The sequence below is a fragment of the Triticum aestivum genome, chromosome 6A (genome assembly GCF_018294505.1).
Source record: "Triticum aestivum cultivar Chinese Spring chromosome 6A, IWGSC CS RefSeq v2.1, whole genome shotgun sequence".
In the NCBI taxonomy this organism is placed as follows: domain Eukaryota; kingdom Viridiplantae; phylum Streptophyta; class Magnoliopsida; order Poales; family Poaceae; genus Triticum; species Triticum aestivum.
Window position 1 is genome coordinate 37129501 of NC_057809.1, and position 19187 is coordinate 37148687.

The window sequence follows — 19187 nt, forward strand, 5'->3', positions numbered from 1 at the left end:
AGGGGGCTTCGCCAAGGCGATCCATGCTATCGATATTATTGCGAACGTGCTATCCATCAGCCTTGGCCCCCACATGGATGCCCTGGTCTCCAACGTGCAAAGTGCAATCATCAAGAGGGGAAGGATTCACGATAACTTTATGTACGTCCGAACTTTGCCCGCTGGTTGCACAAGTGCGGGACCCCCACCCTACTCTTCAAGCTTGACATTCGCAAGGCCTTTGATTCGGTTAAGTGAGAGTACATCCTTGATCTTCTACAAAGGAAAGGCTTCCTGACCAAGGTTTGGAATTGGATCACCGTGCTTTTCTGCACATCTTCATCGCGGATCCTCTTGAATGGTGTCCTTGGCCATCCCATGGTGCATAGTAGGGGGCTTCGCCAAGGCGATCCACTTTCACCTCTCATGTTCGTCATTGCTGGAACTAGCAACTCAGAAGGGTCTCCTTCACAAGATTCGTGGGAGAGGTGCTAGGGTGAGAACCTCCCTATATGCGAACAACGCGACCGTGTTCATGACCCCTATCAAGAGGAATATTGATAACCTCGCGACTATTTTAAAGGGGTACAACGAGGTGACTGGTCTTTGCACCAACTTCCAAAAGAGCTCAGTGGTGCCCATTCAATGCAACCAACTCAATTTGGGCCACATTCTGCAGAGATTGCCGGTAACTAGAGCTTCGTCCCCCTTGACATATCTGGGCCTTCCTCTCTCGGTATGGCAGCTCAAGAAGGTGGACCTTCACTTCCTTGAAAACAAGGTGGCGGAAAACTCGTCACATGGGAGGGTCAACATATCACTACTAGTGGCCGCACAACGCTAGTCAAGTCCGTTGTCACTTCGCAGGTGGTCTACTTTACAACACCACTTGTCGTCCTACCGAGCACACCTCGATTTTAACAAGCTTGAGCGGGCCTTTCGTTGGTTCGACTCGAACAACACTACTAGTGCAAAACGCAAGGTGAAATGGGAGGCGGCCTGTCAGCCACTCAAATATGGAGGCTTTGAGGTGCTCAAACACTGATAAAATCGCTATGGCCTTGAGGTTGCGTTGGTCATGGTTTGAATGGAAGGAGCCAGGGAACTTGCAGATTGGTATGGGAAACCGTTATAATGAGGATGACCTTGATTTCTTCTATGCCTCTACCACCATCACGGTGGAGAATGGCGCTAAAACACCGTTCTGGGACTCACCATGGCTCCTTGGACGAAAACCAAAAGATATTGCCCCTCTCATTTTCAAGGCATCAACGAGAAAAGATTGGAAGTTGCGTGAGGCCCTCAAGGAGAATGCTTGCATTTAAAAGATTAAACCATCCACAATTGTTTCTGTCGACCACATAAGGGAGTTCTTCACAATTTGGATGCTTGTGCATGACTTCCATCTTGATGAGCATACCAAGGACAACATCGTGTGGAAACATTCGACAGATGGGCTCTACTCAGCGGCTTCCACCTACAAGGCGCAATTCTTTGGTATGACCTCTCCCCTATGGAACAAATGGTTTGGAAAGTTTGGGCTCCGCTAAAAGTCAAGTTCTTCGCTTGGTTAGCCATACAAGGCCGAATTTGGACCACCCATAGATTGGCCAAGCGAGGCTGGCCAAACTGTGGCCTTTATCCTCTTTGCAAGAGGGAGCGTGAAGCTAGAGCACATCTCTTCTTCAAGTGACGTTTTACAATTTAGCTATGGAACTTGGTCATTGAGAAGCTTGGTCTCGACCACATGTACACTTCTACTTGGCACTTGGAGGATCCCATCAAGTCTTGGTGGGCTAATAGGACCGGGTTGAACATCCCCAGCTAGATGGCCATGGCTTCTCTCACCATGCTTGTATCTTGGACAATTTGGAAGACAAACTCCCGCGTCTTCTGTAAAAAGAGTAAACCGCCGGTGATCTTGCTAAACACTATTTTAGCCAAAGCCAATCTTTGGAGCACCGCAGGGGCTAAGAAGCTAGGCACTTATAGCGCGAGAGTAATCACCATGTGTTGTATGAGAGTCGGTTGTAAAACAAACTCTATTCTCTTCTTAATTAATAGATGAGGCAAATCTTATGTCTCCGTTTCAGAAAAGCTCATGCATGGATACCCCAAAGGGGATGCCATGGCTTTCTTCCTCGTCGGCTAGCCATCGGCGCTACCGCCAGACTCGGCCGGTGATGCCTTCGGCCTCACAAACAAGAAACCTTGGACAACATTGGCATCGACCTCAGCTCCTTCAGACACTCGGTTAACACGACAAGCCTACCTAGCTTCAGCCTGAATGGGACCATGACGGCATCCATCAATTTTAACATCACCGGGATGATGGTCACTAGACTGCACTTCGATGGCTAAAATAGCCTAGACGTGACCGGAAACAAAAACAGCCCACGCCCTGGCGGCAACAACTACAGTCAGAACACATCATCATCATCCGCCGGCAGACCACTCTACTAACTATGCATTAAGCCAGACCATGAGGTAACTGAGTGTTGGCACCATTTTGATGAAAATTATCTTCTCGGCGAACGCCATGTGGCTGCTGCTCTCCGGGAACAAGGAGAAGGAAACATGGTATTGTATGCTGACTCCGGGCTTGAGAAGCTTGCCATCCGCGAGAAGTATTTCGGCAACAACCAAGTACACGCCACCACAAGCGGTTGACGTATGAACACCCATCACATTGGTCAAGCCTCAATTAGTTCCCCAATTGATCTTCTATTAAAAGATGTTCTCCACGTTCCACAAGCCAATAAGAATCTTGCTTCTATGTCTCGCTTAACAACCCATAACAATGTATTCTTTGAAACTCATCCTAAATATTATTTTTATAAAGGATCGAGCAAAATGCACCAGATGACCTTACCCCATCACAACAAGAGCATTTAGTCATCAAAAGCGTCGTCATCAAGCCCTCCTTGGCAAGATGGCATCAAAGAGTAGGACATCCGTCATCAATCATAGTTGAGCAAGTAGTCAATCAAGGCAATCTTCTATTTTCAGGTAGTGAAAATAAAGAGTCTGTTTGTGATGCTTGTCAGTGTGCCAAGAGTCACCAACTCTTTGATGACATCTTGCCAAGGAGGGTTGACGATGGAGTAGGCTTGACACAACGCTTTCGACTAAATGCTCCTCATGTGATGGCGTGAAGTCCTCCGATGCATCTACCGCGATGGAGTTCCCTTGTTGCCCCAATCCTTTAAAAGAAAATATTTAGGATGAGTTTCAAAGAATACATTGTTATCGGCTGATAAGCGAGACATAGAAGCAAGATTTTGTTGGCTTGTGGAACATGGAGAACATCTTTTAATGGAAGATCACGTTTAGAAATAGGGCATTAATTGAAGCTTGACCAATGTGATGAATGTCCATACCTCCACCGCTTGCGGCGGTGTGTACTTGGTCGTTGCTGAAATACTTTCTCGTGGATGGCAAGCTTCTCAAGCTCACCTGTGATGTGGTCGGTCACCCCGGAGTCAGCATACCACACCGTGTTTCCTTGTTCCCGGAGAAAAGCAGCTACATGGCGTTCGTCGGGAACATAATTTTCATCAAACGGTGCCAACACTCAATTACCTCATGGCTTGGCTTCTTGCATAGTTGGCAGCGTGGTCTACCGGTGCAGGAGGATGATGTGTTCCTGATTCTAGCCGCGTGTGTGTTGTTGTTGCCACGCCCATGCACGCCGATGTTGCAGCCATGTCCTTGGTGACCACGGCCTGGGCTGCCACTACCACGGCCACGAGCCGCAGCATTGGCAGAAGACTGTTGTACGGGCGTCCCTTGGGAAAGGTTGAGTTGTGCCTCAAAGCTCATCGGCTGGCTGTAAAGCTCCAGGGGCGTGACAAGCTCGACGCGGTCAAGGGCTGAGACCACAAAGTTGTACTCAAGGTCCAGACCTGAGCAGACATAGGAGATGATCTCATGGTTGGAGAGGGGCACACAAGCGAGAGTGATCTCATCAGAGAGCACTTTGATTTGGGCGAGGTACTCCGTCATGCTGGAGTTAGCCTTCTGAAGGTTGACAAGCGCGATTCTGGTGTTCACGGACTCGGCTCGTGTCTGGGCAACGAACGTGGCATGGATGGCGCCCCACACCTCGGCCGAAGTCTGTAGCATGACGGCCTAGTCAAGCACTTCGCGGGACATAGAACCCATTAGATAGCCTTGTACATGCTGCTGCTGAGCGTACCAGATCGCGCGCGCATAGTTAACGTTCTGCTCTTCCTTCTCGTCGGTGGTGACGGTGATGGTGACGGGCGACGCTGGGCTTGCTGCGTCCATCTGTGCGCCCTTAATGTGGGGCAACACGATGGCCTTCCACAGGAGGAAGTTTGTCCTCGTGAACTTCTCTTATGGTGGTTGACCGAGGGACACAACGTTGGTGCTAGAGGAGGGAGCAAAGGTGGAAGATGAAGATTGGGAGGTCAGGGCACTCATGGTGCTGGCGAACGCGGAGGCGGTGGTGTCGGTCATGATTTCTCTTAGGAGCTTGGCTAGATGTGATCTACGATCTTATGAGGAAGCAGCTCTGGTACCATGTAAATATTATGGGAAGCATATCTCCTATCGTAGCAGGCCGCAGGTATTTATAGACTGAGGCGATCAGCCAGCCATGTCACATGGCATACAAGTTGAGGACGATCGCTAGGATGCGTCCAGATAGATGGGAGATCGAGAGGAGATCAAAACTATTTAACTAAATTCTATCTCTACTCTATCTATCTGTCTAACAAGCTCGCAGTTGCCCTACCTGGAAATGTTACTCCCAGCAGATGTGGCGGTAGGGTTCTCTGCAGCCACTGACATAGGTGTGGAGCTCCATGAGATATTGTCATGGTCCTTCAACTTCACGCTTGCTCCCAAAGAACAACTACCAATATCGATATGTATGTGCTCATCTTGAGTAGGGCAGTAACTTTTTACAACCTTGCACAAAGATTTAGGAGGTTATTTCACAATCCGGGTGTGTGTTATTTGGTACGGGTCTAACTGCAGCAGCGATTGCTGGAGGAGCTTCTGTGTTCCTGCTCGTGGATTCGTTCATTCTATGATGGTTTATGTGGAGACGAAGGCGTAATTCCCTCATGGTTTCGAGGGCTGGCCCTAAGCAATTCCGGTACCGGGACTTGGCTTGCCCAACCAACAACTTCTCCATGGAGAGGAAGCTCGGAGAGGGGCAGCTTTGGCACGGTGTACTGGGGAACAGACCTCAAGGTCGGTCATGATGGAGGATAACAATAGGTTGTTGTCAAGGAGCTCTTGAAGGGGTCCAGGCTAGGAGGAGTCAAGGACCTCCTCACGGAAGTCAACACCATTAGCAACACCAAGCACAAGAATCTGGTCAAGTTGCAAGGCTGGTGCGGCATAAGCAGATGGGACTTGATGTGCTGGTGCCTGAAGCAGCTGGATGATCATAGGCTCTTCCTTGTCTACGAATTGATGCCTCAGGGTGATCTCAACCATCACCTACATGACAAGGACGCGACAGTTCTGCGATGGCCAACCAGGTACAAAATAGTGAAGGGGATAGGATCGGCTCTTTTCTACCTCCACGAGTGTTGCGTACATCCTACATAGAGATATCAAGCCAGGCAACATACACTCTTGGATGATGATTACAATGCCAAGCTCGCCGACTTCGGGCTATCAAGGATTGGCAACAAAAACAACTCCTCACTGGTGACCACCACCGTGGGGACCAATGCGTACATGGATCCCAAGTTAAAAATATAAGGTGATGTCAAGTTCGACAGGAGCACCGATGTCTATAGCTTCGGGCTCATTCTATTGGAGATCGCGTGTGGGTGGCGCAACTCCAGGAAGGAAGTATGGGATCACTATAAAAGAAGTGGTCCCATGCTGGATGAGAATTCGGGAGGCAACTTCCATGGGGAGCAGATGAAGATGGTGGAGGCCACTGCTGATGAGAGGTTGGGAGGCGACTTTGATATGGAGCAGATGCAGCATGTACTTGTCATGGGCCTTTGGTGTCCCCTCCCCAACGGTGCAGAGTGACCTTCCATGCTGGAAGCAATGCAACTACAGGAAAAAGACGAGCTGCCTCACCTTACATCGTCAGCCACCACCACTTGTATTTAGTCTGATTATTATTAGCCAACATTTGAAATAATGCTATTGGGCAAATGTCCAGTGGGGAAGTTCCCAGTGAATGCACCCACAGGGCACATGCCTTAGATCCTGATCGAGCGATGAAAGTTTTTCTAGAAAAAAATGGCTTCAAAAGTAAACCTGTCAGGCAAAATGTTGCACTCCCCAATGAACTGCCCCCCCCCCCTCCTCTTCAACTAAAGTTGCCACCCCCCTAGTGTTAGAGTTATATTATAAGTCATGTACCCCTTTGTATTTATCCCGTTATATAAGGGGTTTCCTGCATATGTTTCACATCTGTACATGTATATATATCGGCCTATGGCCTCATGGGCATACAAGTTGCATATTCCTAACATGGTATTAGAGCTAGGTTAACTTTTTTTGCACGCTGCAACTCGTGCGATTGATCCGTCTCTCCTCCCGATAGAGGCCGCAGCCTCGATCTCCTTGTCCCGCTCGGATCCCGTCCTGGATCGGATCGGGCCTCCTCTCCCGTTCTTGATCCTATAAGGATCGCTCGCAGCCCCTTCCCCGATCGATCGCAGCCCCTCCCCCGATCGAGAAGGACGCTCCCGCTCGAGCTCGCCCTTGTTCCAACTCGCACAGGCCCTGCTAGATCCCGCCGCTGCCTCCAGCTGCCAGCCGCCCCTTGGTCTGGATCGACTGCCTGCTGCTCCCCCGATCCCGTCCTGTTGCCGATTGGAAGCTGGTGGTCTCGTCCCTGCTGCTCTCGTCGGATTCTGTTGATTTTGGGTCTCTGCTAAAAAAGAAAAAAAAAGAAGATATGTCTGCTGCATCGGGCTATGTTGCTGTCCCTCGCTGTCCGTTGATTTTCGATGGTACTAACTACACCGAGTTCACTGGCTTTATGCGCATTCACATGCGTGGCATTCGTCTCTGGGGTGTTCTTTCTGGCGAGGTCTGCTGTCCGCCACGTCCGGTTCCTCCGGTGGCCCCTACTCCGCCGACTCCACTGGTTCTTGCTCCAGATGCTAATCAGGCCGCCAAGGATGCGGCTAAGCTTGCTGATGAGGCTGCTGATCGTGCTTATGATGAGAAGGTTTTGGCTTATGAGGAGGCTCTTCAGATTTATCATGGTGCTCTGTCTGCTTACACCCAGTGGCTTGATGATGATGCTCGTGCTGCTGCTGTTCTCACTGCTAGTGTTCTGCCTCAGTTTGCTTTTGAGTTTCTGGGTCTTCTTACTGTCTTTGAGATGTGGACCCATCTTCGTCAGCGCTATCAGCCCTCTGGTGATGCCTTATACCTTTCTGTGGTCCGTCAGGAGCATGCTCTTCAGCAGGGTGACTCTACTGTTGATGACTTCTATGCACAGAGTTCTGCTATCTGGCGCCAGCTTGATTCTCTTCGCAGTGCTGGTTGTCGTACCTGCCCCTGTTGCCAGGCTGTCCAGGCCAATTTGGAGTTTCATCGCGTCTATGAGTTCCTGTCTCGGCTCCGTAAGGAGTTTGAGCCCCGGCGTGCTCAGTTGTTTGCTCGTGGCCGTATTTCTCTCATGGAGGCGCTTTCTGAGATTCGTGCTGAGGAGACTCGCTTATGTGGTGCTGGTTTGCTGGAGGTTCCCTCTGTGCTCGCTACTCGTGCTCCTACGCCACCTGCTGCACCGACCCCTTCTCGCTCGAGTGCTCCGCCGCTCTTGCCCACTCCTTCTGGAGGCTCAGGTCGCCCCCGTCCACATTGCGACTACTGCACAATGATGGTCATCTTGAGTCTCAGTGCTACACGAAGAAGAAACACCTACGCAAGGCGCGATCATCATCTTCAGGGACTTCGTCATCTACCTCGATAGCTTCAGCCATTACTTTGACTGAGCAGGATATTCTGAGACTTAAGCGTCTGCTCGCGGCTTCAGGTTCTTCCTCGACGGTACTGCTGGTTCTGTGACTGATGCTTCCCGCACTGAGCAATCGCCCTCTACATAGTCAGGTACATCCCCATGGGTTCTGGACTCTGGAGCTTCTTTTCATATGTCTTCTCATTCTTCCATTTTGTCCTCTCTTCGCTCGCTGGATTCTCCTGTTCATGTCCTCACTGCTGATGGTACTCCACTTTCTGTCGTTAGTAGAGGCACTCTTACCACTCCTTACTCTGTTCCTGATGTTGCTCATGTTCCTCGACTCACGATGAATCTGTTTTCTGCTGGTCAACTTACTGATTCTGGTTGTCGCGTCATCCTTGACGTTGACTCTTGTTCTGTCCAGGACCGTCACACGCACACTCTGGTTGGGGCTGGCCCTCGCCGCCGTGATTCTCAGGGTCTTTGGGAGTTGGACTGGCTTCATGTTCCTTCTGCTGCCACCACTATCGCCAGTTCCTCCGCTTCAGTCACCTCTGTTACTGGTTCCTTCAAGCAGTGGCATCATCGACTTGGTCATCTGTGTGGTTCTCGGTTGTCGTCTTTAGTTCGTCGAGGCCTTCTGGGGTCTGTCTCAGGAGATGTCTCTTTAGAGTGTCAGGGTTGTCGTCTTGGCAAGCAGATTCAGTTACCATATTCACATAGTGAGTTAGTGTCTAAGCGTCCTTTTGATTTAGTCCATTCTGATGTATGGGGTCCGGCTCCTTTCGCTTCCAAAGGTGGTCATAAATACTATATTATTTTCATAGATGACTTCTCTCGTTACACATGGCTTTATTTCATGACTTCTTGTAGTGAGGTGTTGTCTATTTATAAGCGTTTTGCTGCCATGGTTCATACTCAGTTCTCTTCACCCATTCGTGTTCTTCGTGCTGACTCTGCTGGCGAGTATATCTCTAAGATGTTGCGTGGTGTTCTTGCTGAGGAAGGCACTCTCTCTCAATTCTCTTGTCCTGGTGCTCATGCTCAGAATGGTGTGGCTGAGCGAAAGCATCGTCATCTTCTTGAGACGGCTCGTGCATTGCTGATTACTGCCTCTCTCCCGCCTCATTTTTGGGCTGAGGCCGTCTCCACCTCCACCTATCTTATCAATCTCCAGCCTTTCGCTGCTCTACAGGGTGGTGTTCCTTTCGATCGTCTTTTTGATCGTTCTCCCGATTATTCGATGCTTCGCTTGTTTGGTTGTGTTTGCTATGTTCTTCTTGCCCCTCGCGAACGCACCAAACTGACCGCTCAGTCTGTTGAGTGTGTCTTTTTAGGCTACAGTGATGAGCATAAGGGCTATCGTTGTTGGGATCCTATCGGTCGTCGGATGCGTATCTCTCGAGACGTGACTTTTGATGAGTCTCGTCCCTTCTACCCACGCCCATCTTCCTCGACCTTTTCAGTGGAGGATATCTCTTTCCTCACTTTTCCTGACTCACCTATCACCCCCGTCGAGCATGTGCCTATTCGTTCCGCTCCCTCTGCTTCTCCACCTCTAGTCGATTTGATGCCACCATCTTCCACGGTCTCCTCGTCTAGCATGTCACCGGATTCTACACCTTCATCTCCGGTGACTTCTTCGTCGCCACCCCTCGATTCTACCTTGGCGATTCCTCCTTCTATTGTTCCATCTTTTCCTTAGTATTACACTCGTTGTTCACGTCCTGTGGATGCCTCCGTGGATGTGTCGTCATCTTCCTCTCAGCCTACTTATGGCTTGCGTTCTCGTCCTCGTCCGCCTGTTGATCGCTTTGGATTTCCCACCGCTGGTGCTGCTGTTCTTGAGCCGACTTCTTATCGTCAGGTTGTTGTTCATCCTGAATGGCAGTTTGCGATGGCAGAGAAGATTGCTGCTCTTGAACGCACTGGTACCTGGGATCTTGTTTCCCTTCCTCCCGGAGTCCGTCCCATCACTTGTAAGTGGGTCTACAAGGTTAAGACTCGCTCCGATGGTTCTCTTGAGCGTCACAAAGCTCGTCTTGTGGCTCGTGGTTTTCAGCAGGAGCATGATCGTGATTATGACGAGACTTTTGCTCCTGTGGCACATATGACCACTATTCGTACACTTCTTGCCGTTGCCTCTGCACGCCACTGGTCTATATCTCAGCTTGATGTTAAGAATGCTTTTCTTAATGGTGAGCTGCGTGAGGAGGTGTACATGCAGCCACCACCTGGGTATTCTGTTCCTGATGGCATGGTTTGTCGTCTTCGTCGCTCTCTCTATGGCCTTAAGCAAGCCCCCCGTGCCTGGTTTGAGCGTTTTGCCTCTGTGGTCACTGCTGCTGGTTTTTCAGCAAGTGTTCATGATCCAGCATTGTTTATTCACCTTTCTCCTCGCGGTCGGACTCTTCTTCTCTATGTTGATGACATGGTCATCACTGGGGATGACCCCGAGTATATTGCCTTTGTAAAGGCCCGTCTTAGTGAGCAGTTTCTTATGTCTGATCTTGGCCCTCTTCGCTACTTTCTTGGGATTTAAGTCTCTTCTACCTCTGATCTATAGCCTCTGATGGCTTTTTTATATCCCAGGAAAAGTATATCCAGGATCTTCTTGCTCGTGCTGCTCTTACTGACGAACGCATTGTTGAGACTCCTATGGAGCTCAATGTTCACCTCCGTGCTACTGATGGTGATCCCCTCCCTGACCCGACGCGTTATCGTCATCTTGTTGGCAGCCTTGTCTATCTAGCCGTCACTCGTCCGGATATCTCTTATCCGGTTCATATTCTGAGTCAGTTCGTCTCCGCTCCCACATCGGTCCACTATAGTCATCTCCTTCGTGTTCTCCGATATCTTCGGGGCACAATCTCTCACCGTCTATTCTTTCCTCGCTCCAGTTCTTTACAGCTTCAGGCTTATTCGGATGCTACGTGGGCTAGTGATCCTTCAGATCGCTGTTCACTTTCTGCTTACTGTGTTTTTCTTGGTGGTTCTCTCATTGCCTGGAAGACGAAGAAACAGATTGCAGTTTCCCGTTCGAGTGCCGAGGCTGAGTTGCGAGCAATGGCTCTTTTGACGGCAGAGGTGACTTGGTTACGGTACAGGTGCTATTAGCATTGCGCGTGATCCTGTGAAGCATGAGCTCACCAAGCATATTGGTGTTGATGCTTTCTATGTACGCGCTGGTGTGCAGGATCAGGTTATTGCTCTTCAGTATGTGCCTTTCGAGTTACAGTTGGCGGATTTCCTGACGAAGGCCCAGACTAGAGCACAACATGGCTTTTATCTCTCCAAACTCAGTGTTGTTCATCCACCATGAGTTTGAGGGGGGGTGTTAGAGTTATATTATAAGTCATGTACCCCTTTGTATTTATCCCGTTATATAAGGGGTTTCCTGCATATGTTTCACATCTGTACATGTATATATATCGGCCTATGGCCTCATGGGAATACAAGTTGCATATTCCTAACACCTAGAACTAAATCTGTCAGGCAAAACGTTCGCTTTTGCCATCTTTCCTGACGAACGTTTGTCAGCTAACGAGGTCCAATATAAATACCGCTGCAAAATAGGGGTTGATTCCATAGGAAATTTTTCAGGGCAATTTCATCGGTTGCCTTTCAACATCTACTCATATGAGAGAATCCCCTCGGGCGACACAAAGAACCAGGACCCTGTAACTAGAAGGCACGTCTTGGTCTTGCCACAGACAGAAAGAATTGGGATGGAATCAAGTCTTGACAAGGTACAACAACACAAAGATGAAAGATTAAAATAAAGATGGTCCAGAGAATATCACTGCAATCTAGGGACTAACATAAGGCCATAATTAGGAGAAGCTCGGTGAGACAACCCATGGATTTTGAAGGAATCGTTTTATGAAAAAAATATCATGAGTGGGCAGAACTGCCCTTATCTACAGCCTATATGGCTGACAGTATGCATAAGTATCAATATGTATAGAGTGCATAGTCCTACTTTACACGGACATACAGCGCAATTTTACGTATCATTGTTACCAAGAAGAGAGGGGGAAGGGGGTACCTTAGCCAAATGCAAGTGTATGTGTATATCTCCTCTGAGATGCGATCACAGATTGCCATTAAGTTCACTGCCTTCAGATCGAAGATCCTGTCATTTTTTCTCTCCAAACATGCTGCCAAATCATCATGACAATGGAGGAGAAATCTGCCCGAACGATGTGCAATCATGTTGTGCAGGTTTATTGGAAGACACGTAAAATTGCTTAAATATTTAGGTGGGTTGCAAATATTTAGTGTCAGGTAAGTAGCCCCTACAGTTTTCGGTGTACACACAAAAAATAATTCAACCATGGCATTGGCAAACACACATACAAAAGCACAGAGATATCATTAGCTCCGAAGGAAAAATACTTATAGAAGGGTACATATAATATGCATTGATCATGTTAATACACAGAGGATAACTGTAAGTAAAAATATACTTATAGAGCCTGTCTGAGTAGTATGTGCATATGGCAGCTATGATACTTGAAGCAAAATAGTACTCCCTCCGTCCGAAAAAGCTTGTCCGAAGCTTATTTCTCAAATGGATGTATCTAGCACCAAGTTAGTGCTAGATATTTTTCGGACAGAGGGAGTAGTAACAAAAACTATTTACAGGGCCATGCACAACATGACTACGGATAGCATGAAGATAGAAGTAGGGCTGTGTTACATGGAAAACATGAACATTATCCATAGGGCCATACTTTTGAGTATTTAGCTTAGAAGCATAATCAGATATTTGGATCATGTGATGAAATTATTCCCAAGAATCAGAAGATTTTTTTTTTAAATAGCATTGTCTTGCTAAGGTTACTTAAACAACTACGGAATGGGCATCAAACCCAATGGAAGTCAAGATATACTGATGTGAAGCTTTTAACACTGAACATCTAAGGTAGATATCAAATCTATGGATGCAAAGGAAATACAAAAAGCAATTTCAGGCTTTCAGCACTGGAAGTTTTGGAGATACCAAGTGATGCATTCTTTGGAGAGTTGACGCAGACACATAGCCATTTACCGATGTACATCAAACCCAATGGAAGCCAAGATATATTGTCCTGGGTTTAGATTTTGGCAGTTCATATATTTCATCCTATGCTTTATACCTCACCAAATATCTATGTTACAGATATGAGCAGTCTTAAGCCAATCAAAGACATTATCCTTTTGGCACCTCTTGCTGAGCTTAGAGTTGCAAAATCCAGATCATTTCATCGTTGATATATGTAAGCATTCCATAGAGCTCAGATTTGCCACTTGCTTGGTCAGGCACAGCTGAACATAAGAAACGATTAAATTTTCATGACAGACTAATAAGAACCGCAAACAATTAGAATTTTAAAAGAGATTGCAAAAGAGTTCACAACAATAGGCATCTATATCATGGATGCAGAATTTAATAAGAACGGCAAACAATTAGAATTTAAAAAGAGCTCACTGATCAGGCTATTAATCAATAAAACTAATGTGCGTAACTCTAAACTAAATGGCATAAACGGTACTAAGAACTACAGTATGATTATTTTAACACAACAAAATAGATAGGTAAAAATTATCTTGATTTGCACATCTATACTTGTTCAAAAAGCAGTATAGCTCAATGGGGCAGATCCATTTATTGCTTCTATATTTCTGTTGTCAGTTGTGTCAACTGCAAATAAATATACAGCTAGGAAGTTTCACAGGTTCCTTCTGCAGCAAGAGGCAGAAAAACACTTCGCCGATGACAAATAAACCTACATTGCAAATGAACCTATCCTGTTGGCGAGCCTATCCTACATTGCATAAGGTCAAATATAGTTGAAAACCACCTGAAGCAGATTATGTTACTTCAAAATCAGAGTGGCTTTCATTGGCGGCTGATGCTTGACAAACCTACACTGCAGGATAGGCTCACCAACAAAGTAGCCCAATATTTATAGTTGAAAACCAGCTGAAGCAGATTATTGTACTTGAAAAGTACAGAGAATAGCTCACTGATACTCTCAATTCACTTGCTGAATGGCCTGATCTCGTACTGTCTTAGCTCCAATACATCTTTCGTGCATTTTAACAGGGGAAAACTTTGACTCATTGATTTCAAAAGAATGACATCTCATGATTTTGAACAGTAGACCAGATACCCATCTTGCATCATTAAACACAATCAAAACGAAGAATTCCATCAGTAGACACATCAATTTGCCACTTATGCTAGGATGGACAACAAGCCTAAGGTGATAGTTTGTACAAAGACTTACAGCTTAGCTGAAAGCAACAATTTGGTCTGAAATTCGTAACTTGATGAAATTCATTTTGTGAACTGACAGTTTTGCAGTAGATATGATAAGATTAATTCAAGACTAGTAGATAGATATTATAAGACTAATTAATTCCATGTCCACTGATTTAATTCTGAAGATTAAGGGCAGATATAAATGATAAAAAATCAGTTGTTAATCATACTTTAGAGCCAAATAGGTTAGTTGTTCAATATTTAAACATTCCCAGCAAAAGTATGGTCAACTACAGGATTTAGGAATTTGAAGAATACAAGGAAAGAAATCAGAAGGCAGGCAATAAACATAGAACCGGTAGAAATATATCTTCTAGAAGCATAATCTAAATATTATACACTGAACAATTTGGGCAAAAAGACGACGAACTGAAAAAGGAACATGCTAGACAAAATTCGGCGTGAAAGCACATCACAACAATGCAGGATAGTTCTTTTGCTTTCTGATTTTCAGGGTCCTGGTTTCAACAGAAAATTGGTTCCAACCACACATTCATTTCCATCATCTTAAACAGAAGAGGGAACCATAAATAATTCCTGGACTTCTTATCTTGAGAGATTGCAGGCAATGCTTTCTTCTCTATCAAATGGCATCAACTCATGGGGCTTAAGGAATCAACAGATATCCAGTTAGGCAAAGAGCAAACAAACATAATTTACCAGATTACCATGCAGAGTGAAAACTTTTTCGCGCCATATGCAGCTACCAATTCTCATAGCCCGTTCTTGGTTCATGTAAATCTGAAATTAGTCGGCATTTCCCCTCTGCATGCGGCATCATAATCTTCAGCAAGGTTCGGTGCAGCTTCCTTGTGAGGGCATATGAACGTCTCCACAAATACCATCTCGGACACCCTGACAATTGTCCCATAGGTCCAGTGGCGATCTAGCAATCCATTTGCCTTAAGAAACTTTATAACATAGCACCGTGGCTTGACTCGGCCCTCCAGACTAAGGCAGAGCATTACCGGGCAATGAGCAAGGTACGCCGGTTCCAACCCCATCTCAGAGATAAGAAACTCCGACTTGCTCTGCATTGTCTGATTGGATTTGGTCAGCATCAGTGGGGCCTTACGAAGAGCAATGCCCACCTCAGCATCCGACCACCTGAACGTGTTCCTTAAGTACTCCACTTTGGCGGCGAGCTTCTCCTCACTAAGGGATTCAACAGCCTTCAAAGCGTGCCTGAACATCCCCGATCCACGGGGCACACCGAGACGTTCCGCGCACGCCAGCATCACCTGGACGCGCTCCGGCTTGGCGCTGAGCAGCCATGGCACAGCGAGGCAGAGCTTCGCAATATCGGAAGTGCCTAGCCCGCACTCCCGCAGTAACTCAATATTGGGCTTGACCACCCTCTCTGGATCAGAACTGAGAAAGTACTTGTATTTCTTGAGCCCCCGGAGAAGGCTCTCGGAGGAGCTAAAGAGGGGGAGGTAGTACTCCAGCCCGGAAACGACAGATCTAGAGCGGAAGCTGCGGGGTGCGAGCGAGGCGACGCGCGCGATCTCAGAGCGCGATAGGCCGAGGCCGGTGAGCCCGGCGAGGATGGGAGACAGGGTTCTCTCGACGCCGGCGCAGAGAAACTTCGGGTCGCGGGCCACGAGTGCGGCGACGTCGGCGCTGGATAGGCCGAGGCCGGCGAGGAAGGCGAGCACGGCGTCGGGGTTCGTGGGGGATTTGAGGTGGGAGAGCTTGGTGGAGGCCTTGAGGGCCTGCGCTCGGGTGAGGCCGCAGGTGTCGACGAGGTAGTCCTCGACGGCGAATCGGGGGCCTGGGGAGACGGCGGGCGCGGCGGCGGAGAGGAGGCGGTGGAGACAGGGGACGGGATGGGTGGCGGGCGAAGAGGGGGGATGGGTGAGGATGCAGGTTCGGAGGCGGAGCATGGCGCCGGTGCAGGGGACGTCGCCGGCGGCGACGGGGGAAGTGGGGAGGTTCGCCGCCGCCGGCTGTTGGTGGCTTGGTGGTGCGGAGCTCGTATTTTTTTTTTCTTGAGGCAATGGTGCGGACTGCGGAGATCGTGGTCTGGCCTTGTTCGAACAGAGCAGCACGCATCGTATTGAAAGCCCAGGAAAGAATTCTATGAGCCCAACTTGACGCCCAATTGTTGAACTCCATGGCCCAGTATACACCAAAGAAGCCAACGGCCCCTCAAAAAACAAAACAAAAACAAAGAAGCCAACGGGCGAGCAAGCTCTAAAAAAAACAAGGGAAGCCGTTGTGTGTTGGGAGTATACCTGTGTTGCTGCACGAAATTGATCCATATAGCACCACATGATCCTCACTTTTGTGAAAGTAAACCGACCATTTTTCAATGCAAAACGGGACCAGTCCTAGCAACTCTAGGGTTTGGACTGGGCAGAAGTTATGAGCTACTCCCTTCGTTCGGAATTACTTGTCGCAGAAATGGATGTATCTAGACGTATTTTAGTTCTAGATACATCCAGTTCCGATACAAATAATTCCGGACGGAGAGAGTAGGTGCTAGAAAAAAAATAACATAGAAAAAAAAAGTAACGTAATGTTGCAAAAGGATCGATTGGTTCCCTTTTTCCAATCGGTTAAGCCTACATATAAGGCACGCGGGACTTTGCGTTTAGGAACCAGACTCCAAGTCCAAACCGAATAGATTTTAGCTACTTTAAGTTGGTTGCCATGTATAAAAAAATCAGCCTACTGGCCATGTTCCCTTGCCATGTCTCGTACAGGGCTTCATTGGCCTACAATATAAATAATAAAATATTCCGGCTAAGATGCTAATCATAACAGATAATAGAAGTCTTATACTAGTTGCCTTGTTCACTTGCGCCATCCTCCATCCAGATGTCTTCCCTTATACGTTTGCCCCAAAGAAATAACTTGCTTTGCCTGACTTGGTGTCTCTGCACTTAACATTAGCATATACACTAATCTGGCAGATCACATAAACTTGGTAGCCAAATTATACCTGCAACAACCTGGCCATCCCTCGGATCGAGCCTCGCCAAGCCCGACGCAGAAAATCCAGGCCCGAACTCGGCCCGGCTCGAGCATCGGGCCTAGAAAATCAGGCCCAAGCCTGGCTCCACATGTGTAAAAGCCTGTCGGGCCTCGGGTTGGGCCCCTTCAGTAAATTGCAAAAATGGCGGGCCCAAGCCTGGCCCGGCCTTCAGGCTCAAAATCTAGGCCGGGGCACGGCCCGGGTGCATCGTTGGGCTGGGCCAGGCCGGGTTGCCCATGGCCAGGTATAGTTGGGAGCAATTAATTGAGGGAGGCTCCTGTTCGACCGGCCCACGACGTGAACTTGCACCGTGCCACTATAACAGATGAAGTGTTCTGCTAACCACTACAGCTGGTAACCGCAAGTGACTGGGAAGAATGCGAAAGGTTTAGGAACCATTGTATCAGTGCTATTTATTAGGTTTTTGAATTATTTGTAAACAATTTTTTTTATGAAAAAGGCTTAATCAAATTTCAAAAAAATACGAATTTGTAAAAACAGTTCCTTGTTTTAAAAAAAGTTCATCAAATTTGAAAAAAGGTTCATCGGTTTTAAAAAAGTTCATAAAATTTGAAAAGAGTTCATTCTTTTTTTAAGTTCATCAAATTTGCAAAACTTCATCAAATTTGAAAAAAGTTTAGCAATTTTGAAAATGTTCATCAAATATGAAAAAGTTCATCGAATTTCAAGAAAAAGTTCATCAAATTTCAAAAAGTTCATTGAACTTCAAAAAATCATCGATTTTGGAAAAGGTTCATCAATTTTGAAAAGTGGTTCATCAATTTTAAAATAAATTCGTTCAATTTAGCAAAAGAAAAATGAAAAGTAAAAGGAAAAAATAAAAAGAGATACGAGCGAAATAGTTTTTTTTTTGTAATTGTAGGAAGGAAAGAGTAAAGAAGATATAATTGTGCACCTAAGTTGATGCCCGTGGTTAGCACAGTGAAGAATGACCGGGACGTCGCAGGTTCGAATACCATCGGCCGCCCCTGCATTTTTGTGTTTTCTATACAAACAGAAAGAAAGGGGAAATGGGCCGAGCCCAAGCAGCCGCCAATTCGTGAACGGGCGCTTTAGCGCCAAATAGGATTCACCATTAATTCAAGTGTAATTCTGAAATCCCTATTTGACGCATTCTGCGTCAAAAAGCCGGTTTTTTATGGTTTTCGGAAACTTTTAGAAGGTTCCTGGACCGGATTCTTTCTGTTATTTTTCTCTTTCCTTTTTCTCTTTTTCCTTTTCCTTTTTCTTTTCTATATATTTTTTGTTTTTTGTTTCTTTATTTTCTTTCCTTTTTTTATTTCAGCTTCATTTTCATTTTTCTTTGTCAATTTTTTTCTACTTGATAAAATATTTAGAAACTAAAAAAATGTTCACATTTAGAAAATTTGTTCATTTGTCCAGAAAAATTTTCTGTTTTCAAATTTTGTTTATAAATTCCAAAAAAACTAAGAATTACAAAAGTTGTTTACTTTGTTTCAGAAAATGTTCCAAAATTAAAAAAATCACCTTTTTAAATTTTGTTCAAAAACCAAAAAAAAAGTTTCAAAAAATTTCCTGTTTTCAATTTTTTTTACAAATTCAGGGAATGTTCATGTTTCAAAATTTGTTCGCAAATTTAATTCTTTTAGGGAATAAAAAATATTGTTAACGACGTCAGAAAATGTTCCTGTTTTCAAGTTTGATTCACAAATTCAGTAAACATTCATGTTTAAAATTTGTTCACAAATTAACAATGTTTGGATTTTAAAATTTTCTCACAAATTAAAAACTCTTCAGGAATTTAAAAAATTGTTCCCGTTTTTTTAAATTTGTTCACAGATTCATTAAATTGCCGGGTTTCAATATTTGTTCACAAATTTAAATAATTTTCAAAAATTTAAATGTTGTTCATGAATTAAAAATGTTTTGGAATTTTAAAAAATGTTCATATTTTCCTAATTTTTTCAAAATTCAAAAATGTCCAAAAACTGTTCTTGTGTTCCAAAATTTATTCACAG

The 19187-nt window shown here is 46.1% G+C and overlaps 1 protein-coding gene and 1 pseudogene across 1 annotated transcript in view; one reads left to right on the forward strand and one right to left on the reverse strand.

Annotated features, from left to right (window-relative positions):
• The window catches only part of LOC123131871 (uncharacterized), an 18993-nt gene extending 2802 nt beyond the window's left edge, over window positions 1-16191 (reverse strand). Inside the window, exons 1-3 of the mRNA XM_044551570.1 lie at window positions 14876-16191; window positions 13744-14059; window positions 11946-13207 (exon numbers count right to left, since the gene is read on the reverse strand). Of these exons, the coding sequence (XP_044407505.1) occupies window positions 14939-16093 (1155 nt within the window). The 5' untranslated portion in view covers window positions 16094-16191 and the 3' untranslated portion in view covers window positions 11946-13207; window positions 13744-14059; window positions 14876-14938. The remainder of the gene's footprint in view (window positions 1-11945; window positions 13208-13743; window positions 14060-14875) is intronic.
• LOC123129388 (L-type lectin-domain containing receptor kinase IX.2-like) lies at window positions 4424-6087 on the forward strand (annotated as a pseudogene).
• Window positions 16192-19187: the final 2996 nt, after the last annotated feature.